Raw genomic sequence first — 26,210 nt, forward strand, 5'->3', positions numbered from 1 at the left:
ATTCGTAAGTGGTACACCACATCTATACCAGTGTGGATATCTTTAAAACTTCAAGGGAAGCTCGGCTTCCCTTTTAATGTAAAAAAAAATTATGGTCAAATATGTACTATTGTGTAAACATTTTATTGACAAAAAATGTGTTAAAACACGTTCATCTCTAAAACCAGAATCAGCTACAGGTCGGTTGACTCGATTTTCTTCTCATACAATCCTGCAGCGTCACTTCCCTGTTGAAGCCGAGCGTCCATTGACTTCATGGGGCTGCTAAGAACAGTTTGTTTCAGTGCTCCGAAAGTAGATGGTGATTGGATAAATGCTGCGATTATGTCCCGCCCACGGACGCTCAGCGTCTCTGAATGAGGAGTGGACTGGCCCGGACTCCGGGCTTCCGTGTGATGATTGGAGGATCTGACGATCTGTCAAACTGCATCTCCTTTTGACTGACAGCGGTCTGTACTATCAGAAGTCACTGAAGCTATTTTGCGCTCAGTCCCATTGCGGATTTCTCATGTGTATTCGAAAGACAAACTGCTGCAATATTTCTTGATATTTGACTGGCGAAATTGCTAGCCGATTTGCATCATACATTTCACACAATTATAGGCATCACCACAATCCTTGTTTCAGTTTTACAAAGTTTAATATATTTTAGCCAGAGCAACAACATTCATTCCTTCTAATCATGAGCCGGGTGAACTGGTTTCTTGTTAATAAAGATACTTTGGTGGAACATATGAACATGCAAGCTCTATTTTACCTTTTATAGTCCTGCACTCCCAGAAGGCATTGCGTTTAACTTTACTTTATCCTCTGGGACTTTCTATCGAACCTGCTGATCCTAGGAGTGTCAGAGATTCTGAACAGATTACCCAAGCCTCCACCCAAAAATGTACCTAAACCCCCAAACCCCATCCTTAATCTTAACCAAAAGCATAACCCTAATTGTAAACCTCACCATTTACCCAAACACCTATGCCTAAAATAGCCTTTGGGGTACTTCAAAATGTCCGTTAGGGCAAACGCTCCATGTTTTTTTTTTTTTATCCCTGTGAAGACATTAGATTTGGATTGAAGACCCCCACAAGTTTAGAGAAGAGACTGGCTGATAAACAAAGGCCACAGAAAGAGCAAGAGAGAGAAATAAAGTGGAGGTTGTGTAGAGAGAGAGAGAGAGAGACCCTCCAGTGTTAACGGGATCTCCATGACATAGTGGGCCTTAGGCTGGTCCCTGGCTTCTATTCCACTTCTCCCTGACCACATCCATGACTCATACACACACACACAAACACCTTCACTGAATTTACACATGACCTGGCCATTGTGCTTTTGGTGATACGTACAGTAATAGTGCTGTGTGTTTGTGTGAAAGGAATGTTTCTGGAAGACAGTAGCTCAGCACAGGGAAGAGTCTCTCTCTCACACACACACACAAACACACAGTGTAGTTTTAAGCTAGGCCCAGAGCTAGAGGTACTGTTACTAAAGACTTTAAATAGCAGAAGTCTTCCCTAGGGATGTTTACTATACCCAATTTACCACAACCTAGCTGGGATGCCGTACTTTTGAGGGAGAGTGGGAGAAACAGACTGAGAGGGAGAGTGGGAGAAATAGACAGAGAGGGAGAGGGGGAGAAACAGACTGAGAGGGAGAGGGGGAGAAACAGACTGAGAGGGAGAGTGGGAGAAACAGACAGAGAGGGAGAGTGGGAGAAACAGACAGAGAGAGAGAGTGGGAGAAACAGACTGAGAGGGAGAGGGGGAGAAACAGACTGAGAGGGAGAGTGGGAGAAACAGACAGAGAGGGAGAGTGGGAGAAACAGACAGAGAGAGAGAGTGGGAGAAACAGACTGAGAGGGAGAGGGGGAGAAATAGACAGAGAGGGAGAGGGGGAGAAACAGACTGAGAGGGAGAGGGGGAGAAACAGACTGAGAGGGAGAGTGGGAGAAACAGACAGAGAGGGAGAGTGGGAGAAACAGACAGAGAGAGAGAGTGGGAGAAACAGACTGAGAGGGAGAGGGGGAGAAACAGACTGAGAGGGAGAGTGGGAGAAACAGACAGAGAGGGAGAGTGGGAGAAACAGACAGAGAGAGAGAGTGGGAGAAACAGACTGAGAGGGAGAGGGGGAGAAACAGACGGAGAGGGAGAGTGGGAGAAACAGACTGAGAGAGGGAGAGTGGGAGAAACAGACAGAGAGGGAGAGTGGGAGAAACAGACAGAGAGGGAGAGTGGGAGAAACAGACAGAGAGGGAGAGTGGGAGAAACAGACTGAGAGGGAGAGTGGGAGAAATAGACAGAGAGGGAGAGGGGGAGAAACAGACTGAGAGGGAGAGTGGGAGAAACAGACTGAGAGGGAGAGGGGGAGAAACAGACTGAGAGGGAGAGGGGGAGAAACAGACTGAGAGGGAGAGTGGGAGAAACAGACAGAGAGGGAGAGTGGGAGAAACAGACAGAGAGAGAGAGTGGGAGAAACAGACTGAGAGGGAGAGGGGGAGAAACAGACTGAGAGGGAGAGGGGGAGAAACAGACTGAGAGGGAGAGTGGGAGAAACAGACAGAGAGAGAGAGTGGGAGAAACAGACTGAGAGGGAGAGTGGGAGAAACAGACTGAGAGGGAGAGTGGGAGAAACAGACAGAGAGAGAGAGTGGGAGAAACAGACTGAGAGGGAGAGTGGGAGAAACAGACTGAGAGGGAGAGTGGGAGAAACAGACAGAGAGAGAGAGTGGGAGAAACAGACTGAGAGGGAGAGGGGGAGAAACAGACAGAGAGGGAGAGTGGGAGAAACAGACAGAGAGGGAGAGTGGGAGAAACAGACTGAGAGGGAGAGTGGGAGAAACAGACAGAGAGGGAGAGTGGGAGAAACAGACAGAGAGAGAGAGTGGGAGAAACAGACTGAGAGGGAGAGGGGGAGAAACAGACTGAGAGGGAGAGTGGGAGAAACAGACAGAGAGGGAGAGTGGGAGAAACAGACAGAGAGAGAGAGTGGGAGAAACAGACTGAGAGGGAGAGGGGGAGAAACAGACTGAGAGGGAGAGTGGGAGAAACAGACTGAGAGGGAGAGGGGGAGAAACAGACAGAGAGGGAGAGGGGGAGAAACAGACAGAGAGGGAGAGGGGGAGAAACAGACTGAGAGGGAGAGTGGGAGAAACAGACTGAGAGGGAGAGTGGGAGAAACAGACTGAGAGAGGGAGAGTGGGAGAAATAGACTGAGAGAGGGAGAGGGGGAGAAACAGACTGAGAGGGAGAGGGGGAGAAATAGACTGAGAGAGGGAGAGGGGGAGAAACAGACTGAGAGGGAGAGGGGGAGAAACAGACTGAGAGAGGGAGAGTGGGAGAAACAGACAGAGAGGGAGAGGGGGAGAAACAGACTGAGAGGGAGAGTGGGAGAAACAGACTGAGAGGGAGAGTGGGAGAAACAGACTGAGAGGGAGAGTGGGAGAAACAGACTGAGAGGGAGAGTGGGAGAAACAGACTGAGAGGGAGAGTGGGAGAAACAGACTGAGAGGGAGAGGGGGAGAAATAGACTGAGAGAGGGAGAGGGGGAGAAACAGACTGAGAGGGAAAGGGATAGAGGGGGAGAAAGAGAGTAAGAAAAAGAAAAAGAGCTAATAGATATCTGCTATTGACTAACACCGTTTGATAGTAATTTCATGGCTCTGACTAAGCCACTCAAGGACATTCCCCTTCTTGTCCTTTAGCCACTATACGGTTGCTTTGGCGGTGTACTTTGGGTCATTGCCATGTTGAAACAAGAGCCATCTTCCCATTTTCAACTTCCTGGCAGAGGGCTGCAGGTTCTCCTCAAGAATCGGACATTAATTTGCACTGTCCATTTTCCCTTCAATCCTTCAGTCCCCACTGAACACAAACACCCCCACAAGGTCTGGGGGGGCCATACGCCTTCCACATCTTAATAATGGTCTTAACTGAGTTTAACGCCACAACTTAAACTCGTAGATCTTTTGAAAGTACACTGTGGCCTATAGTGGATTCTTTGCATTGAATTGTACAACTAAGCAGAGGAGTCCTCAATGAACAGCTGCCTTTATACTGAACAAATCAAAGTCTCTACAGTTGATCACAGATTGAAGTTGCTTGATTTGTCATATGGAAAATTGTTGGTTATACCTCAGCTAGTTTGCAATTGCAATTCTAAGGTGGGTGTTCACCTACCAAAAAGGTATTTTACGGTTTTCATTTGAATGAATTTGAGATGTTTTTGTTAATTTTTCACTTGAATATGCAATGACTTCAACTATTATTATGAGTAGCTTTAAATCAAATCAAATATACGTAAACTCATCCTCTGTCGGGGATCACCATCCTTAATTCAATGAAGACAAATAATTACGGGGAAGAAGAGCCTAGATTCCTAGCATGTGATCTTATTAATCAATTCACGGAATACTTAATACAGACGGAGGAAGAGCGTATAGTATTATTATTGTCGTCAATAAACCCCAAACAAATGTATGTAGGTTCTTCTTTCATCAGAGATTGCAAACTAATTACATTTCTGTGTTGGTTGGGAAACCCATATCGCTGTGTTAATTTTTTAAACTTATAACCTTTCAGAAACAGAGAAAGAGTCAAAGAAATCACTAGAAGTTATGAATCACACCCACAGTGCCCCAGGCTTCACAGTGCCCAAGGCCTCACAGTTCCCCAGTCTTCACAGTTCCTCAGGCTTCCCAGTGCCCAAGGCCTCAGAGTTCCCCGGGCTTCACAGTGCATCGGGCTTCACAGAGCTCATCTGCAGCCAGTCTCTTCTCTAGATAATGGAAGTTCCCAGACAAAGACACTACATAAATGCCTAGATGGACAATGTGTGAAACATGGCCTTTTTGCCATACTCTAGCACAATATCATAGCCTCTTTCAGTAGGGCTGACTTCACAGTCCACTAACTCTGGGCTGAACAAGGTAGTCAACGAGTCATTGAAATTGGGATTTTAGCTAAATGAAGGACAACTGGATTAGATACTGTAGGCTAAATTGCTTTTGGCTTCTCTTCTGTTACATGTGCCTTACTAATACTGTTAATGGATGTCAAGGACAAGTGTTTGTTAACTACAACCAAACATCAGAAATACCACTCCGTATGGAAACACAGTATCCTGATTTGCTAAAAGCCAGAGATGAGAAATATTTAGTATGTTTACTCCAAATGGAATGATAAGGCTACTTCTCTAAGGCCAACATTGAATGGTGGATGCCCCAGGCTAATATGCACTCTGCAGTAGTCTGGGGATGAGATCAGTGGTAATCAAATGCAACATTCATATGCTGGCAGGTACGTCACAAACCCTTAATGTAGTAAACTGGTGGCGGTATTCTTCGCCTTAATTCAGAAGACAACTCTAGTGGAAATGAGTAGTATTCGCAAAACTACTCAGTTGTTGGGCAATGCCCAGAACTTCTCTATCACAGAAGAATGTGTTAGAATATTGCTGCTTCTCAACAAACTGAATAAAAAATTATCAAGCATTTTAAAACGACATCCCCAGAGTAAATATTTCTAAGTCCTGTTTGATAGAAACATTGAAACACTGGGAAGGTAAATTAAATCCCTGCTCCCCATATTACTACATCAGAACTGGAATGCACTTTTGCAGCTCCAATACTGTGTTACAGTATTTCCAAGTAACCGGCTTGACAGTCTTCAGTTCCACTCAGTAAATCTCCGCACTCTGGTGAATTTCTCTCTATGCAGTGCAACACTAAAAGGGCAAAATACAGAGTGTCGTCCCCATTGTTCTACGAGCCGCCCACTTACTGTCCCCCTCTGATGACAGCATCAAACAAGCGATAAAGGCAGAAGAGGTATCTCCCGGGGTACCGGCAGCCCACAATAAGACAGGAGAGGCAGAAGGGAGAGAGAGGAAAGTGCCATCCGAAGCAACATCAGATCTTTCCATTTCAAAAAGCCTTTGTGTGAATATAAACCGTTGTCATCACAAACTGACGTGGGTAACTCTCATACACGTCCTTCTTCGTATGGGTTAAGGGGCCTGATATTTGGAAGTCGGCTCGCTTTCAGGCAGTGGGAACATGGGAGATGGAACAAATGAGTGAAGCGGAGGAGTGCACTCTGTGTTCACTGGTGCGTATATAATGGGCATTGACACGTCACTTTAGTAAGAAAAGACCATGGCAGTAGTTCAAAAACGACTACCCCGCCGAGACCCATACTGTCACCTATTTACACCCCTCTCCCTCTCCCTCTTTCTTCCTCCCCACTCTCACCTCCCCTCTCATTCCCTCTTGTCCTTCCCTCTTCTCAATTTTAGTTCTGATATGATAATTTCGACCTCTGCTCAGAATTACAATCAGAATTTTTTTTTTTTATAACAAACACTGGTGACCATACATTTGAAAATGATTATTCACAACATTTGCGGGGGAGCTGCTCATGAATATCTGGAGGTCTATTAGGGTAAACTGCCTTTTTCTGGGAGAAAAACACGTTTTTTTTCACCTCGGCAACTCTGAGATTATGACTGCTTCAGTGCCATTATGACTGCCATAGTATTTTCAATCAAATTACATGGTATTATAATAATGTTAATTAAGTTAAGCTATTAAAAGTTGAGCGGGATGGTTCATGCTTAGCTTGGTACAGCTTATCATTTCAAATGAGTAGTTGTTGCATGTACAATAGCTAACGGGATCCTTACAAAATAAAGCCTAGAAATGATTGAGACTCTGTTTGATAGTTATCTTGTAGTGTAATTTCTTGTAAGTATCTTGAGGAATACTCTTATTGTTGGTATATTCTATCTCAGTCCCCGAATCTGTTGCCCGGGTGTGTTGGGCGTGGTGGTGGCACTCACAGTTCGATGGCTTTGTTCCACATGATGACATAGCCTGAGAGGGTGAAGGACTCCACGTTGACGATGTGGATGTTTCCTTTCTCCGTGCCGATGTACAGCCATTTACTCTGGAAGGGCAGGTGGACAAATGTAATCCTGCAAGACATGCAGAGAGAGGGTAGAGGGAGGTAAGGCACCAAACGGAGAGACAGAGACACAGAAAGGTAGTTCCAGTAAGAGAAGGAAGAGAGAGGGATACGAGAAAGACAGAATAAAGAATTGGTGGTGAAATTCTATTAGCATTTTACAACTGTGCAGTTTAAAATTGTCCTCAGAGTCCATTGTTTTCTATAGTGAGCGCAATAACGCTGAGCTCAGACTTAAGACACGGACAGTGGAGGTGTTTTAAACTTTATTGAGCTCCTAATTACCGGACTGATACCACAGAGTTTCTTTTCTCATGCGGTGGCCCTGAGCAACTGGCCATCTGTCCCATAGAGAAATATAAGACTACTTAAGTCTCACCACATCAAGACACCTCCAAAACTGTACTCAACTCCCAGCCAGAACATACAATCTGCTGATACTGGTGGCCTGGGGGGGTGCAGCGGTCTAAGCCGCCCCCTCTGGCGCACATGTAGTGCAGCAGCATGGGTTTGAATCCAGCACACTGCTCTTTCAGCCCAAAAAAAGACTGCTGTACTTACCCCTGTCCATCAATAGATCATAGAGTAAAATATCTTTAAAATATAATATACAGGTACTTTAAATGTGCATCAAATTATCTTATGTCCTTCACCCATTGTAAACAAAGTATAACCGCAAGTCAACTGCATAGATTTTTTGATTCTGACCTTATATCCATTAACAACATCATTATACAAAGAGAAATTCAAAGTATGTGTTCATTAATTTAGAGATTAAAGGTCATTCTGGTTTTGAGAAAAGGACAATAGTGCTCTTCCTTTCCCCCTTGTTTAAACAATCAGTTTCTGCTTACTTCCTTCATCAATTTGTCCAGTCATTCCACTTGTCCTTTAGCCAGCCATCCGTCTCTCTGGAGGAAGTTTAATGAATGGTCAAAAGCCTTTTGAAACCTACATCAGTCTCTACCTGTGGCCTGACCCTCCTCCAACCTCACTATAAATGTTTTATCTGGAATCAGCACTATCTTTTAAAACAAGCCCTTCTCAAGTCCTAATGGTGCTTCATGAATAAAACATAGGCCAACGTAGGTCGAACTGGTCATCCGACCAGAACCGCGCTCCCTCAGGGAAGAAGGGAGAGAGGGGAGGAGGAGAGAGGGGAGGAGGAGAGAGGGGAGGAGGTGAAAGGGGAGGAGGAGAGAGGGGAGGAGGGGAGAGGGGAGGAGGAGAGAGGGGAGCAGGGAGGGGAACTAAGCATCGCTGTAGAGTAAGCTTGTGGTCCGGTGTCTCGTGGTGAGACTTAAAGACTTAGTTAACCCCTGAGTCATACGTGGCTTTTGTTTGCAAGAAATTAAGACTGGGAGGAGTGACCCTTCTCTTACTGGTCAGATGTTCTAACCTGTAGGCTACCTTGACGCCTCACTGCTCTGTCTCGATTGGAAGTCCAGCCTTGCGGTCATGTGAGTCGCTCAAATTGAGGGATGATAAATACTTTCCTCAGTAAGGTCACACCCATAGAATGGTCACTCCAGCTAAGTCGCCCTTCCCTTTAAGGCCACCGTTGAATGGCTGATATCCAGGGCTTATATGAGCTGTCCCCAACAGCCTGGGGACCAGGGATGGTTAACCGCTGTTTAGGATTCAAGCCTAGATCGGATCAAAAAGTGCCCTTCAAAAATGCCCCCTTCAGCCGGTTTCTACATGAGAACCAGGAGCTGCATGCATGGCTCATCCGGTCATGCCTGGATCATCCATCATCATCCATGTCCCGCATCTTCCACGTCACCCCTCATCCCTCCCTCCCATTCTCTCTGTCTCCCTCTCTTTCTTTCTCCTTCTCGCTCCTGTTGCTTTCTCTCTCTCTCTCTCTCTCTCTCTCTCTCTCCCTCACACTCCCTCCCCCCATCTCTCGCTCCGTCTCTCCCCTCACTGTCAGGCACAGTCTCGTTCTGCTCTGTTGGCTTCAGAGCTGGGTCTAAGAGCCCCTAAAGCGCTCCTGTCCCATAGGATCTGCTCATCCCTGTCGTTCCCTGGTGACGCATGACACACAGCTCAAGAACACATCATTTTTCATCTGGTTCTGTTGGACTGGACACACAGAGACGCATACATACACCCACGCACAAACACGGTCATGTTGCCCTGCTGTACACACATCTCTCTCTCTCTCTCATTTTCCTCTTCTCCAATCTTCCGCTCACTCTGTCTCTCTCATGTCTATCTTTCAGATTTCTTTTTTACTTGTTCCCCAAGGGGGATTGGCTCCTCCATCTCTGCCCCCCATTCCATCTCTCTTTATGTTGTTCTCCCTCTACCTCTCTTTCTCTCTCCCCTGTCATACCTCTCTGGCTACAGGGCTGTACAGAGAAGCAAGGGATACTGTCTAACACTACCCACGCTCACACACACACACCTGGATAGAGCTGGTTCCTGTGTCCGCTCCGCTGCTCTGCAGTATCATCCATTTATTCATGGCTTTCAGAAGAGGCGTCAGTCAGGCTGTTTGACATGCATCACACGAGCGCGCGCACAAAAACACACAAAAACTACAATCATAAAGCATGCAAACCATCGCATTCACCCAATACACATACCGAAACCCAAACGTCCAGTCATCCATACACACTTGGTAACACCCACACACACGTTAATAAACACACACTGCAGACCACAGACACATACATGCATATTTAGTTCTGACAGCTAGTAGCATTATCAAATAGCTTGTAGCTAGGAGGTAATTGATTTAATGTGTTATGCCATAGACCCATCTGGATTAACAGATGTGCTTATTTGTTTGTATGTGTGTGTGTGTGCGTGCATATGTAAGTGCAAGTATGACAACTAATCAAGTGTTTCAACGGCACACGCTTGACATGAGAACAACTCACGGTAAGAGGTTAGGTTAGACAAGGAAAAGTACAAAAATAATTGGACATGAGTTCTTTCACACCTCACCGGAACCATCATATCTTCAACAGAAGTCGCTTTTCCAGGAATACCTTCAACAAATTAAAATCGCTACTCCTTTTTTAATTGGTCACTGCTCATGTGACAAGCATCAAGGCCTCAGGCTGAACACATTTCCTCAGCATTGATCAAATATCTTACTGTGGCAAACGGGTTGATATTTAATTAACTGAATGAGAGAGAATAAATGAAACATGCACCCACTGCACTTTCTGTGTATTCACGTGTCACTGGTTACCAACTGTGTGATATCATTTCCTGTGATGAAACAACAGTAGGGAATTAAGTCTGGAAAAGGGGAACACAAATCAAAAAGAATTGCCCCTGTCCTCCTTTGAAATAAGTCATTCAATCTCAGTGTCCCCCACTTCATTTCCTCCCATGAAAGAAAGAATGAAAAAACAGCAAAGGAAATTAGAGGAAACATGATAGCCACTTGGCAGACATCCAGTTGAAGTTAAATTTTTTGTGAAAGTGCACCACACAAGCACACACATATACATTCCCATACAGAGGTGTGTGTGTGTGTGTGTGTGCGCGCATGTGTTTGTGCGTGCGCGCACACTTGCAGGTGAAGGATGAATTAATAATAAGCCGCTCCCTGAGATGTGGGCTAATTGAGTCATAATATGAGACATAAATGACAGTTCCAGGTAGGAAATTGACCCAGAAGCCAAACATATGTGGGCAACCACATTTTAGTTACACATTAATCTTTCCTCCAATATACAGTACATCTTCTAGTTGGGGATGTGTTTGTGGGTGTGTATGTCTGTGTGGGCATCACATTGTCATTACCTAACTGGGAAAGTAAAAAAAATAAAAGAAATGCATAAAAAAGGAAAGCCTGTATCTGCAGCTAGGAGGCGACAGAGTCCCCCCAAGCCACAGTGACTTGGCAATATTTCTCATCTCATCTCCCCTCTTCTAGCCCCCTCTCCTCAACACACTGACTCAGTCGCTTCTGCTGCAACACATCTACTGCTTTCTGATCAGCGCTGAAAGGATACGAGGAAAGAGGTGGTGAGCATATGCTTAAGAGCTTGGGGGACATTGTCCATTTCTTGCATTATAAAATCGGGTGAGGCTAACACACAATAACTATCGGACTTTGTACCTTAGCTGAGCAGGCACCAACCTACTTGGCTGATTCTTTTAATTGAAATCTTTCACTGCCCTATCGCCGTGCACTATCGGACTGCCATATCGCCCTGCCCTATAGCCCTGCCCTATAGCACTGCCCTATAGCACTGCCTTATCGCCCTGCCCTATCGCCCTGCCCTATCGGACTGCCCTATTGCCCTGCCCTATTGCACTGCCCTATCGCCCTGCCCTATTGCACTGCCCTATTGCACTGCCCTATCGCCCTGCCCTATCGCCCTGCCTTATCGCCTTTGCTACATACATTCAGTCTGAGACTGTTATCATTGGAGTTGTTTGTGGTGACATCACAATAAGGGATGTACAAAAAATATTATTGTATAATCTTGAACCAATAATATTATAATGTCAAACATGAATATTTTGAAATGAAATTTGGCCCAACCCACTGATTTCAGCACAGTTAGATCTTTTATGGCAATCTAGAAAAAGTCTTTGGGGTAATCAATACCAAATTTACTGCAGAGAAGAAAGACATCAAGGGCTCCAACATATCTCATACATTGGATGCTCTGTTCTTGGAGCCAGCTACATTTTGATTATGGTAATACTGTAACCATAGACTGTCTTCTGTGTTTTCAGGCATTGCTACAACCACAGATTGACAAAAGATAAAATGTGTTACAAGATATCAAACTGAAATACAAAATCAAGTATTGTAACTGCATGAAGTCATTTTGTACTTTCTCAATTAGATTTTCTTACTACAAAATTGTATGCCACTATAGAAACATTTGAAGTATTTAAAAATACAAATCACAAATCTTTTAATATCTTTTGTCACCAAATACAATAGACTGTAGCAATATGTTTCAAATGAATATAACAGAAAATAAAATCTCTGCCAAAATTGTAGCACTTGGAGGTGCTCTAAATGGACTCAGCTGCACCTTTTCAACAACATCCCAAGCCTTTCAGTCGCACAGAATATCAAACAGTTCCTTCACAGTTTTGGTGACCAAGAGAGTTGCAGGAGTAAATAAGGAATTGGTTTGGTTTGGTCTCACAGCCTGTTCAGAGTGTTCTAGAATGTTGTGACAATCCTGGTGAGATCTTTCTCAGTTTTGTTGACAGTTAAAATGGCCACCCTGTCTTCACACAGCGAGGCAAAAGTGTTGCTGTATTTAACAGGAAACGCTGTGGGAAGACAAACTGAGGGAAGCAGGAAGGGAGGGAAGGCGCGGATAATCATGTTCGCTGTCTCCATCTTGACCTGCAGTACACTCATTGGCATTGTTCATCCTGCCTACACACCTGGGAGACACATTCATGGTAAGCTACGTTAGAAGCTGTACCTGTGAAAAGGAAGATACTTGGAGTTTTATTGTCATTTGAAATATTCCTCCCCTTGGTTCTGTGCGACATTGTTTTGTTGTCTCCCGGGGTCAGTGCTAGGGGTCAGGGTTCGCTAAATGTCACACACGGTCACAGACTGAAGATGCCACCGGCCACCTGTCCTTCACATCAGCTGCAATGTTTCTGATTGGCTCTGACGGTTAACCCCTTCGCTTATCAGTTGGATGAATCATAGAAAGAACACCGTTATTGGCTCTGAGGGGTAAGCCCTGCTTCCATCATTGGAGCAGACAGTAGAACCCACTCACTTGAGATGAGGTTGCACTCCATCAATTTACCACTTGACTTGAGTCTAAATGCTTTCTAATAATGGAATGAATCAACCATAATAGGAATATGTATTTTTGGCATTGTTTCACCTAATGGCATGAGTCTGTGGGTGTGCTTGTGTGTGGTCACATCTACACCCCAGTTAGGGCTGGAAATCAGCGAGCAATTGACCGGAATAATCTAGTCAATGGGTTGGAAAGAAGGTACAGGGTAAGAATTGATGGAAAGAGGATGAAGGATGGACCGCAGGTGTATGTGTCACTTCCTTTACCCTGGGGCGGATAACAGCTGACAGATACCCTTTATACATAAACCATTATGATGCGCCTTCAATATCCATCAGACCATTCTCTTTCCAAATACTCCAGGTGGGGCCGATTTGGCAGGTGCCAAACGTCTACAACTAGACAGAAAACATGTGGAAATTGTAATTGTCCTAAATATTTTAAATTGCAAAATGAGTTCCCCCCTTGAATGGCGACTGCATGCCTAGTGGTTAGTGTTTGGGAAAGATTCCGAAAGGTTGCTGGATCAAACATATCGGCGTGCCCTTGAGCAAGGCACCTTACCCATACAGGTCAGAGGTCGTTGTCATTATTTGTTTATCCCTGGCTGTGACCCCAATCTTTGAGCAAACACATACTGTATTCACCAAAGTAACACAGCCAATTACTGCAAAAGTAATGAATGAACTGGTAAAATGCATGAAATGACACTATTCCAATTCATCTGATAGGTCTAGCAGACACAGAGGGGTGATTAGTGTCAATGTTGTCACATTATAGAGCACATTTACTGCAACAACGGTAATGTTATGGATCAGGGCTATAACTGAACACAAGCTGTGTTCCAAGTTGTGTTCCGTTCCGCACAAACAATAATTTATTTCATTCATTTAGTGCTTTTTATGACAAGAGCCACAGTATGTTTTATAGTAGAGAGCCCATAAGAGCAGAATGAACCTTGGCTGCAGACTGAATCCAAATCAAGCACATCAAGAACTTCAAGAAACTGCTGTGGGTATGGGCATTCAGTTCTTAGTTAGGTAGATTTGATGGTAACTAGATAGCTCCTGGCCCAGCAAGTAGCCCCTGGACTAGCACAAACTGTAACCAACGGTTTCCCCTGGCTACTGATCATAGAGTTTAGAAAATGTTTTGGTTTTGAAACCGTATTCAAAAACAAACTATGTTCGCAAGGTGAAAATGTTTTCTTTTCACCTGTAGTTGTCTTCTATTGTTCTTGATAGTCTAAGAAGGGGGAGATGTGTCCCGTCTACACATCCCTCATGACGTTTGGAATATCTGCAACATGATTTTGGCTATTTATCATAATTCACATTCTGCCAAGGTTTATAAATTTGACACTAGCAAATCTGGCATTCAACTGACCGCAGCCGACTGTCCCTTCAATTCTGTCACAGCTTGATGACCAGAAAATGTCACAAAAGATATTCAATCTCTTGAACGTGAGACAGACTCTTCCTACCTCTCTGTCCATGGTGGCCTTTCCAAACACAGAATCAGCATGGCCTGCAGTACAATGAACTTGCAACGTCCAGTTTATTTAGTAACAGAGGCGTTGTCATTGGTAAACCACTTTGGGTAAACTGCCAACAAAGAAAACTGACTGTACAGAAAAATTTACATTTAAAAAATGTCCTTTTTTAAATAATCCAAACTATTTAAAGTTTGATGTCAATGGATGGAATTTTCCACCAATGCACATGACAGCGGTGGACAAGACTCTGATTGGCAGAGGAGCCCTGTCATTACCCCGGACAGAATATGTTTGAGTTGAGAACCTAGTAGGAAGTAGCTTTGATTATGAGCGTTTGTTCCTCAGTTTTTTTTACCATGCTAAATGTCAAGTTATTTTTCTAGAACCAGACATCCAGAGTTGTTATTGTATTCTGCTTTGACAGACATCGCTAACTTACTAATCCGGCTTTTTGGAATAACCCTCAACAAGAAAATCTTCTCCGGCAGGATGTAATGGGGATCCAAATAAAGAAACCAAATAAACAAACTGTCTCTCACAGTTATAAACTGCTGCATGCTGCACTAAACGCAGAAAAAAATAAGAAGGCTATAAACCTCACCTCTCTCTGTTGAATTTCAGTGAGTGGAGGATGGCGGGCCGCTTCTGCCTCAGGTTCCACAGGTGCACGCTGTCATCAGCCAAAGCACTCACCAGCGCCCCCTGTGGTAGGGAAGGTGAAAACAATGTTTTTACACAGTAGGCAGCGAATGTAGGCAAGAGAATGCACACACGTGTTTGTAATAGCATTGTCATCTATAGAAACCACGGTGAGAGGTTTTGGATGGGTGGACAGGGAGGTACATCGACAGAGGTTTAGATGGGTAAAGGGCAAGTGAGGCATGGTATCATTGGAGGAGTTCTGGTGGTGGGTGAGATGTGTGCTCCCATCCTTATCACTCACCTCGTTTATGAGGAACTGTAGAGAGATCACCGCGGCTCCGCTCTCATGTTGGCAGTAGCACTCCACACCTGGACGACCAAACCTGATAGGCCCCCGTCAAGGAATCAACCAATGGAGATGGAGGTGGGAGGGGATAACTAAATTTTTTTTTTACATTTCCTGCTGTGCAGAGACACTTAAGACACTATGCACCTGTTTCAGTCATTAGATCAACTAATAGCGAACAGAACAACATGCGTTTGGCTTTTCATTTCTGTCATTTACAAACACTGGAATGAGGAGAAATAATTGTTTCCCCTTAAAAATACAGTTAACTCTAAAAGCATCCGAGTGAAAGACTTTAAGACACTGCTAGCTTGAATTTGAGGGTATTTTCATCCATGTTAATTGAACCATTTATTAACTACTGTACAGCAAGGTTTGGTACACAGTAAATGCAAGGGTACCAAATGTATTTTCACAATTGGCTTCTGATCAGGCAGGTGTATTTGTTTGCATCCTCAGTGCATGTCAATGTCTAGGCTTTGCATTTGCATTTACAATCTTTCACTGGTCTCTGACAAGATGAAGACCAAAGAAGTGTGTTGACTGCAAGTCAAGCTGGCAATTATGAGGCGCAATAATTACATCAGAGACAGCCAACATTATGCGTACCAATGTTGAGCTTGACCGTTAATTCTAATTGCACCCAGGTCACTAAATAAAAATCTGTTCTTAGCATCAAATAACGGTAAAAATGTAATCAGGAGATACAGTAGGTATGGAGATGTCAGATGGTTCCATCTACAATATACTGAAACTGACTCACTCACATATTGATGAAATTACTGTTTATGGCATTAGCAAGATACATTTGAGTACCAAGACATATTCTTTGCTCAGATACAACCAAATGCCTCCAAATTCATTTGACAGTGCTTCATCGTGCAGTAGGCTGATAACCCCAAACACACTGCAAAAGCCACCAAGACGTTTTTCAGGGCCAAAAAGTGAAAAGGTCTTGACTTGCCAAGTCAATCACCACATCTGAATCCAATTTAGAATGCATTTCACATGCAGAAGACTGATGACAAAAAAGTCCCAAAGAGCCCAAAAATGGCAGAAACTGAATATGACTGCAGCAAAGGCTTGGCAGAGCATCACCAGAACAAATACCCAGTGGCTGCTGATGTCTATGGGATGTCTATGGGATGTCTATGGGTCACAGAATTCAGGAAAATATCTCATACAACAGATACACAACCAACTATTAAAGAGGACTACTTTACTGTACATTTGTTTGAATTTATTTAGGCATCCTAAAATAAGGTTCAAAATGTACTGTATAAATGGACAAATCCTGAAATTAAAGCTGTCACCATTATTTCAATTCTAGTGGAAGGCAAGACAAAAATAAATACCTACACACACACACATATATATACAGCTCTAGAAGGAGTAAGGACAGAGACAAAATTCTCTTCCACAATTTAATAGTTTTTTTGCAAATAGAGGGACGCGTCAAATGCTTACCGAATAATCATATGAGGAGTCTCTAACTTAATACATGACCAATCATCAGTACTTTTGTGGAAAAAGGGGTGTAGTAAGATGCTGCCCATCTTTCTTGTCAATAAAACACATTACCTTTGATCTGTCAATACCTAGCCTTCACACAAGGGGCAGGCTGTCCTTCCCCACATGGGTAACTTCTTCAACTAAGAGGTCTAACAGAATCCGGACAGACGATAGATGCCCTGATGAGTTATACAGATGCAGAGATTAATGAGTAACCTTATAATCTGTCGATACCAGTCAATGATGCCCCCTAGGCAAATACCAGATCTCCCTCTCCTAAGGAGCAAAGGACTGATACCCTTCTTGGTCTAGGCAGAGGAACATGGTCAGAGTACCCAATAATCCTCTGATATTATACAGACATGTGTGTCACAATCAAAGTAAAGATTTTACATACCAGGCAATAGAAAGACAGACATTTCTCAAATGGACCTTAGATCAAAATTTCAATAACAGACTATTTTGGAAAGGAAAGAAAAAGGTGCAGTGGTCTCTTAATCTTTAATAACTTTTGGAGTTAATTCATACTTCATAATATAATACGCTACTTTTCTACCCTCTAAGAGTTGCTTTTAGGTAATATGATGTGGTTATGGGGAACATGGAGATATGGCACAATAAAAAAAAGAATATACGGTATTTATGCTATAAGGCCAAAGGAGGTGTGGTATAAAGGGATGTTCTTATGCCCATGCAACACCTAACACCCTAGGCACCGTATTGCCATTTTAAATATGTTATCAAGGCAATTAGAAAAGTGAATAGTATTCATACCTGTGGTTTACGGCCTCACGTTGTATCCCACTGATTTTAGTCAATTAGCATTCAGGGCTGAAATCCTCGGTTTATTAATATAAACATTTGAATTAATGGCACAGGAAGATAATCTAGAGCTGTAGAGAAAACAAACAACACAACAGAACAACATCTTCTTATGACCTTAAACTGAGGTCATGGCAGTAGAGAGTGAAAGAGTGAGACAGAGCGACAGGAAACGGAAAGAGACAGAGAGGGAGACAAAGACAGGGAATGAGACGGCCAAACAGATACACAGAGATGGAAAGAGACAGAGAGAGAGAGGGAGAAAGAGAGAGAGGGACAGAGTGGGACGGGTGTCGACCAAATGAAAGAGAGGAAGATGGGAAGAGATGAGATGCTGGGATGGAACCTTTCATGGGGGAATCAGTTAGCCGTAACTCACGACAGCAAGAGAGATGACGCCATTCCTCGTCCTTTGAGTGAGAGAAGAGAGAACCAAGCAAACAGAGCTGCTAATGCCTGCTGCAAAAATAGCCTGCTATGATCTTCCTTTTGGCTCCTAGGGACAAGAATAGAATTGTATAGACTGATCAGGACTATAAAAAACAGCATGCAATAGAACATCATATGAGCGTGCACAAACACACACGTGGGCACGCATTATCTATCTGGTTCACTATTAACAATCATTTAGGCCTAAATCATACGTGCACAAACACACACGTGGGCACGCATTATCTATCTGGTTCACTATTAACAATCATTTAGGCCTAAATCATACGTGCACAAAGGACATACAAGATTACCATATCCACACTTTTCCCTCTCATATGGACTTTCTCAAAAAAACTTGAGAGAAGGATGGAAAATGGGAGGAGACTGAGGGAGACAGAGAGATAGAGTGACCCCTGCCTTGTAGAGTGAAAAGATATGCATGTCTTAGTCTCGGACAGGAACCGGAAGTGATTCAAATGGAACAAAGATTCAGAGGTTGTTTCGCAATCTTCCAGGCCTAAAAGAAAAAGCAGTATGTAAGTCTGGTCTTCTTCAACTTCTTTGCTATGATCTTTAAAGGTAGGCATGTGCCCCACAATAATATTATCCATAAACAGACAAACTGCTGCATGGATTTGCTGTACAACATCAAATCCTGGTTAAAGAAAGGAAATAGTACTATATGTATTATAAAATGACCAATAAGGCGGGGTGTCATATGACCAATAAACCACGGCTAAGGGTGATTCATACACTTGGTTTATAATAATATGGTATACAGAAACCTTTGGCATACATGCTTATTCATAATGCGTATATATTAGATACAGGTCCTTCTGGGAATATTGGACATTTAACATTGGTTAAATGGAGGATTAAGGGTTTTCCCCTGAAAGCATTCCCTCAGATTTACCATAGAGAGGTTTGGTCAGAAAACGATAACAAAGCTAAACATACATGGTGTTGCATCATCAGATCATTGTCTATTAAAATCAATATGAATTGTACAATTGCCTCAAGCGATCAGGGGATCCACTCTGGTTAGGGATAAAAGTCATATTGTTTAACCTAGGATGACCACTGCAAAACCTGAGGTTGAACCCAAAATCCAGGCACATGCTTCTTTGTGTTATCTTTCCACAGTTTGACACTGTCCTTGTCACCATCATTTACATGATAGACCGACTGGCTGCAGGAAAGAAAGAGGGAGGGAGAAAAAGAAATAGAAGGAGTGAGAGAGAAAGAGCGAGCAAGATGGAGGTAGAGAGAGATGGATAGAGGCAAAGTGGGAAGGAAGAAAAACTGGGTCAACGCCTCATCTTGTCATGTCCAATGAAACTTTAAAAAGCAATTTTGGCCCCTTAAAGTAAACAGATCTACTTTTCCATGGTTCCACATAGTCCCCCACATTTAAGTGTTGCTAGCCAGAAGGGACTCTTATGAAGGCCCAAGCACATGCATAGTACATCAAACCAAGTGAACTTGTCAGGAGAGCTGGAACTCGGCCCCGCTTGCAGAGACTATGCCAACCTGGGGACAAGTCGTGGTCACTCCCTGTCAATACAAACCAAAGGACAGGACAGGGTTGGCCCCAGTGGATGTAATCAAATTGCGAGCAGGCTTTTATTTACGAAGTAAGATGCATTTTCCAGATGGTTTGTTTGTTTCAGAAATATACCACCCTATGGAGGAGTGAATGTGTGTGCATGTGAGTGTATGTGTGTGTGTGTGTGTGTGAGAGAGAGAGAGACAGAGTGTGTGTGTGTGAGGTCATCAATGCATAGGTGTGTGCGTGTGTGGGTGTGTGAGAGAGAAAGAGACAGAGTGTGTGTGTGTGAGGTCATCAATGCATAGGTGTGTGCGTTTAAGCCAGTGGTTAGAGAGAACATTTTAGAGAGAGATGGAGCACAGGAAGAGAGGGAACAAGAGTGAGGGAAAAAATGCAGACAACCGAAAAAAAATATCTATATATCTAGATGAAAATAAAAAAATCAGCCAGAGAGAACTGAGTAGGATAATGACAGCCAGAGAGGGAAAGAACAAGAGGGAATGAGAGAGAAAGACAGAAAAAGATTGTGAGGGAGAGGGCAATGTAAGAATGAGAAAGCGAGGCTGTGAGCGTGGAGGTCTGACGCTGGTCCAGGACTGACGTCAAACATGTTCAGTCAAACGTCACTCTGCCAGGGAGAGTCAGACACATGTCCCAGTGATGAGAGAGAGAGGATGGGAGGAAGGCTGGTCAAGAATTACAGAGCCAAGGACTAAGTGAGAGAGTGCAATAGGAAGTAAAGTATGAAGAAGGAGCGAGGGAGGCAGACAGAGAGAGGACAGAAACAGAGAGCGAGGAGACAAAGAGAGTGATGAAGGGAGGCAGTTGAAAAATGGAACTGTTGATGCCAAAAAGTGTCCTTGTTCAATATTCCCCAATGGGAGAATCTGTCATCCTGTGATGCCAGCAGAAGGAGGCAGGCAGCCAGTACAGGTCAATCATGACCAAAAAATCCTGCCACCTGACCAGTTTATTTTCCATTGATGTTCCTATCAACCAGCCATCTGTCTCAGAAGGCTATGCTCAAGCCACCTCCAAACGTAGCTAGCTGCACTGTCTCACACTCAAAACTCTGCCCATCTCATTGCATCTAGATAGCATTGCATATTTAGGACCTGTACATCTGTAAATGCATGCATAAAAAAAAAAATGTGACAATGTGAGGCCATCTGGCAGAAAGCTGAAGCTGAACCAAACATGGATATTTCAGTAGAACAATAATCCAAAACATACAAGAAAAGCTACAACAGAATGCTTAAAAAAAGTTGGATAAATGATGGCAAAGTGAAAGCCTAGATCTCAATACTATCAGAATAAGAGGACTTGAAGTGGACCAATAAAGCTCTTGAATATGATACAGTTAAAGCAGTTCTGTTGAGAAAAGTGGCCCAACATAATTCCAAGTCGATATTAAAGACTGACAGACAGTTACAAGAGTTGTCTACAAGAAGTTAAGGGGGCAACACCAGCTTTTAAAGCTAGTGGTGTTCATTTATTCATCACACTATGAAATTGCATTTCTGTTGATTTTTTATTGCAAAGTATAATCTTTTAATTTGTTATATTACATTATCTTTATCTATCAGGTGTAGAAATGAAGATGACATATCCATATTTCCAAAAATGTCAAAGAAAATGGAAACTTTACAGAGGGAGTACTTAATTTGTCTGTATGCCCACTGCCAATTGTCTACAATTGTATGTCAACTTTGCATAGATGTAAGTCCCAGGGTGCAATCTTACTACAAGCAGCACCTTTACACCAAGTAAAGCTGGTTATGTGTATATATACTAAGTATAATTCTGGTTATGTATTATATATATATACTAAGTATAATGCTGGTTATGTGTATATATACTAAGTATAATTCTGGTTATGTGTATATATACGAAGTATAATGCTGGTTATGTGTATATATACTAAGTATAATTCTGGTTATGCGTATATATACTAAGTATAATGCTAGTTATGTGTATATATACTAAGTATAATTCTGGTTATGTGTTATATATACTAAGTATAATTCTGGTTATGTGTATATATACTAAGTATAATGCTGGTTATGTGTTATATATACTAAGTATAATTCTGGTTATGTGTATATATACTAAGTATAATCCTGGTTATTCGTATATATACTAAGTATAATTCTGGTTATGTGTATATATACTAAGTATAATTCTGGTTATTCGTATTTATACTAAGTATAATTCTGGTTATGTGTTATATATACTAAGTATAATTCTGGTTATTCGTATATATACTAAGAATAATTCTGGTTATGTGTATGTATACTTAGTATAATTCTGGTTATGTGTATATAAAGTATAATGCTGGTTATGTATTATATATACTAAGAATAATGCTGGTTATGCATATATATATACTAAGTATCATTCTGGTTATGTGTATATATATTAACTATAATTCTGGTTGTGTTATATATACTAAGTGACTAAAGGTGATAAAGATTTTTAATGCTGTTAATCAAAATCACTTAATGTTTAGTTACAGTCAATCTGAGCTGCTAAAATGGACAGGGTCTGTCTGTCTGCCCACCTATTGGTTCACCAGATATAAGAAACATGTTTTTTGACTATGCCCTCAGTTATGATTATTATAAATCAGATCAATATTTAATTTGTTTTGTAGCCTGATACAAGCCATTTCCACTGAGAATCATGATCTATGTTTACATGATCTTTGGTGGCTAAGCAAGGATAATGCTCGCAAGAGATCAGCCTGTAGTGAATTCCCAAAAATTATAATATCCACACATTGAGTTTTTTTTTTTTTGCTCTGTATTCCAGCACTTGATGATTTGAAACTATACAATGACTATGGAGTTAAAGGGCAGACTGTGCTGTTGGCATCGTTAGAGCAACAAAAAATATGTCAATGTCTGGTCTTGATTCTACTCTTGCTTTTGCAGTCTGTTGCTGGTGCCTGATAACATAAGGATTAAAGAAATCTCAATGCATGTCAAGGCAGGTAAACCTGGATTAATCAGAGACACAGCCAAAACATTAAGGATCTGGTGAGTAATGGCAAACAATACAGGGCCAGTTTCACAGACCCAGATTAAGCCGAGTCCTAGAATACAAGAAATAGCAAACTCAATGGAAATCTCCATTAGCCCATAGTGTATGACCAAAGAATACTTCCAATGGTGAAGAAAATAACATAACAGTGCATTAGATCAGGATCTACAAGAAGTAGGCATAGATGTGTCAAAGACTACCATATGTAGAAGAGTACACGGGCCGAACCTCAGAGGGAACACCAAAAGATCCAACCCACTTGAAAGCCTTAAAGACCTAAAAGTCCCTGCAGAGTTCTGGAACAGCCTTATGGACAGTTGAGACAAAGATTAACCTGCATGAATGTCTATGAATCGCAGACTTCCAGAAATGAAAGGTTATGTAACTGATTATTTAAAACGACTACTTTATTGTACATAATGTTAATCTCTCTCTAAATACTTAAAGTTTCTTAAAATGGAGAGAATATGTACAAAAGGTGCTGTCATTTCTTAATGGTTTATCCAATATGAATGAAAATGCCCTGAAATTAAAGCTGAAACGCTGCCCTTTACCACCAGTCATTGTATCATTTCACATTTAAAGTGCTGGAATACCGAGCCAACAAAACCATTCTCAAAATACTATTTTAGTTCAATGTATGTGCATTAGATACCAATAGTTGACAAGATAACAAACCCAAAGAAAGCCAAAAAATGAAGTGAGTTCATAGCAGAGGTTTGTTTTTTGACTGACATTTTAAATCTCTTTATTGATTAAGAGGATGGGATTAAAAAACTATTGTCATTATTCCAAAACGGACTGCTTTCCGAAAATAAATTGGTAATTTTCTTCTCTGATTGAGCCCAAAGTGAAACCTAAATGTCCCTACATTGAACAATTCCAATATAGTCAGTCATCATTACTATAGAAGAGTCCTGTGTTGTCTGAGTTCTAAGATACGCTATTACTGTTGATACACTGAATTTCTTTTTAACCACTTGAAAATATGAGTCACTTCTAGGCATTTTATAAAGCTGTTTAATAACAATAAAATGTTTGTGTTTTCTTCTTAAACCGGTTACAGGAAGAGCAATCCCACGCAGAAGATACCTAGAACTCCTGTAAATAAATATTTGAAGAATCTGGCCCCTCAAGAAGATAGTTAAATAGTCCTGATCTACTGCAGCAGTGAACTCCTGGTCTCCCTCTATCTGAGAGAAAAGCTTCTTAACCTGATCCCATGTGAGAAAAGACAATAATCACTATGGCACTCATAATGCCCTCTTTAACATCGAACACAAACATTATATATACACGCCCATGCGCTTGTGCGCACAAACTCAAGCACACACAAAATGTGTATGCGTTGGTCACAATGGTCAGTCAGAGCAAGGTCACGAATACACACAGAGAGTGGTGTTCATACGGTAGCTGTATACATAACCTCCACTGACACATGTGATTTATAATGCGGGCAAGTAATTGGAATCTCGGCACCGTAACGGTAGATAGTATGGTACAGCGCTGGTCGCTGGCTTTTTCTTCCTGCCTCAGTAACATCTTGAACACACGACCAGCTTTGCTTTAGACGCAGTCTAACCTGTGCAACAAAGCAACATCTCGCGTTCACCTCAAACTGTGCATGTCACAGTACACTTCACTAGATTTCCCAGGAACAACAGTAGAATGCTCAGCCTATAACATGCAATCCTCCAACACATCAACAGCTGACACCCACTATGAAGTTGGTCCCACTAGATTTACGCGAAGGTTTTGCTGTGATCTATTAAAGGGCATGTGTTTTGCACCTGCAGATCAAATAAACATCAAGTGTGAAAAAATGCACTCTTAGCCCTTAATATTAGTTACTGGTTGCAGTAACCTACATTCTTCATCAGTAGTTCTGTTCAGCAGGATTTTGCATAGGTACATTTTCAGTTGAATGGACACTAAAGTTCATAGACCAATAAAAAACAAGTTTCACTCCTCTCAGCTATTAGCTGTTAGATTTCAGTTTTTTCATCCTGTCAGTCTACCCCCAGAAGGTCCTATAAACATTCTTGCTTGGGAAATAGCTTTTTTTGCAAAAAAGCAATATATTTTTTCTACCATGTAAAAGATAGTTTACTCAAATAATGTAATGCTCCATCGGAAAAAATTATGAGACCACTGCACCTTTTTCTTTCCTTCCCAAAAAAGTCGAAAAGGAAGGTTTTGAGTGAGGAACAGAAGGGTTAAAATTAAGAGACCACTGCAAATTGAACACTTCTGTTCCTCACTCAAAACTTTCCTTTTCAAATTTTTTGGAAAGAAAAAGGTGCAGTGGTCTCTAAATTTTTACCAGAGCTGCATGTTAGCATTTCTCAAGCATCATATCCAAATCATCCAAAAGTATTTGAAATGTATTGTGAAGCTCAACAAAGTCTCTTAGTTATTAAGAGACTTTCCCACCTCCTCCCTCTGCAGCGCCTGTTGGATTTCCCATATCGAATGAACTCACTTGCAGCAAATAAATGCAATCAATCAAAAACCCGACCGGGCCCAGCCTTCGGATAGAATGGAGCAATGTGATAATACCTGCCTGCCCAGCGCTAAAGCCTGAAGGGACTAACTGTAGCGGAGAAGGAGTGAGCGACGAACTCGTCTGAACATTGGATCGATCGCAATATTTAAACACGAAGGCATGCCGTTATGGATCGACGACTAGCAGCGAGGAGACGAGTGTAAATACCGTCCCGATGAAACGCTTACTGTGCGGAGGTGCTGTTCAATTATGCACACATCTTATCCCAGACAACCCTTTTATATCCTCGTCTGTTTTCACACCGTGCGCCCGAGCGAGAAAGAAAAAAGGAAGCGAAGGCTCACCGGAAAAACAAGAGAGTCAGTCAGGAGGGGAAAAGGAGACAAAGAAAGGCAAAAGAACACCAAAAAATGACAGAACAAAATAGAGAAGGGTGGGGTGAAAAAAGAAAGCAATGGAGGGATAGAGAGACACAGGACTCAGTTTGACTAAATGAATGTGACTGGCTCTCTGCCTGGATGCTAAATAATGCATGTAGCAAACGGGCAGCCAGCACATGCATTTAACTGGGTTAATATTTAACTCTATTCAACTGGAGGACAGGCAGGATGAAGAGGAGGTGCAGGGGCAGAAATATCATGAGTAGGAGCAGAATAAGATAGGGAGGAGAAGGCAAAAGAGAAGGACAGGAAGAGAAGGAGCAGAGCCTTTTATTAGTACAGGGGAGACAAAGCAGCCATACTGCATATTCCTGCATCCACTTGCCTAGGTTATCCAGCATATCAGACACTTGAAAAAAACCCAGAGTTCCAAAAGTTTTCACAAAAACTCCCAATGGGGAACTTGATTTGTTTCCAAGTATAACCCTTTGTTTTTCGAGATATAATAGTTTTTTGGGTCCCATTTTTCGGGCATCTGTAGATATGCTTCTACAAACAAGCCAAACTGGAAACAAAAGAACTAAGTAACCTAAAACCAAATAAAGCTCATCTGAAAGGTTTCCCCACATGTACAGCATGTCCACGGCTGCACATTGTGGAACGCATGAACTAAGTCATGTCAAGTGAAAGGAGGACTAGGACTATTTGTGACGAGACCCTCTAGCTCCAATCCCCCCCCCACATTGCATCATTTACTACCCCCAGCCCT

General features: G+C 42.3%; 1 protein-coding gene across 6 annotated transcripts in view; it reads right to left on the reverse strand.

Annotated features, from left to right (window-relative positions):
- The window catches only part of stxbp5a (syntaxin binding protein 5a (tomosyn)), a 131,515-nt gene that overhangs the window by 79,137 nt on the left and 26,168 nt on the right, over nucleotides 1–26,210 (reverse strand). For all 6 annotated transcript variants that reach the window (XM_020056375.2, XM_010863932.4, XM_010863929.4 and 3 more), the window contains exons 3-5: nucleotides 15,154–15,235; nucleotides 14,812–14,912; nucleotides 6,829–6,963 (exon numbers count right to left, since the gene is read on the reverse strand). In XM_020056375.2, the coding sequence (XP_019911934.2) occupies nucleotides 6,829–6,963; nucleotides 14,812–14,912; nucleotides 15,154–15,235 (318 nt within the window). The remainder of the gene's footprint in view (nucleotides 1–6,828; nucleotides 6,964–14,811; nucleotides 14,913–15,153; nucleotides 15,236–26,210) is intronic.

Source organism: Esox lucius, chromosome 18 (assembly GCF_011004845.1).
Source record: "Esox lucius isolate fEsoLuc1 chromosome 18, fEsoLuc1.pri, whole genome shotgun sequence".
Taxonomy (NCBI): Eukaryota; Metazoa; Chordata; class Actinopteri; order Esociformes; family Esocidae; genus Esox; species Esox lucius.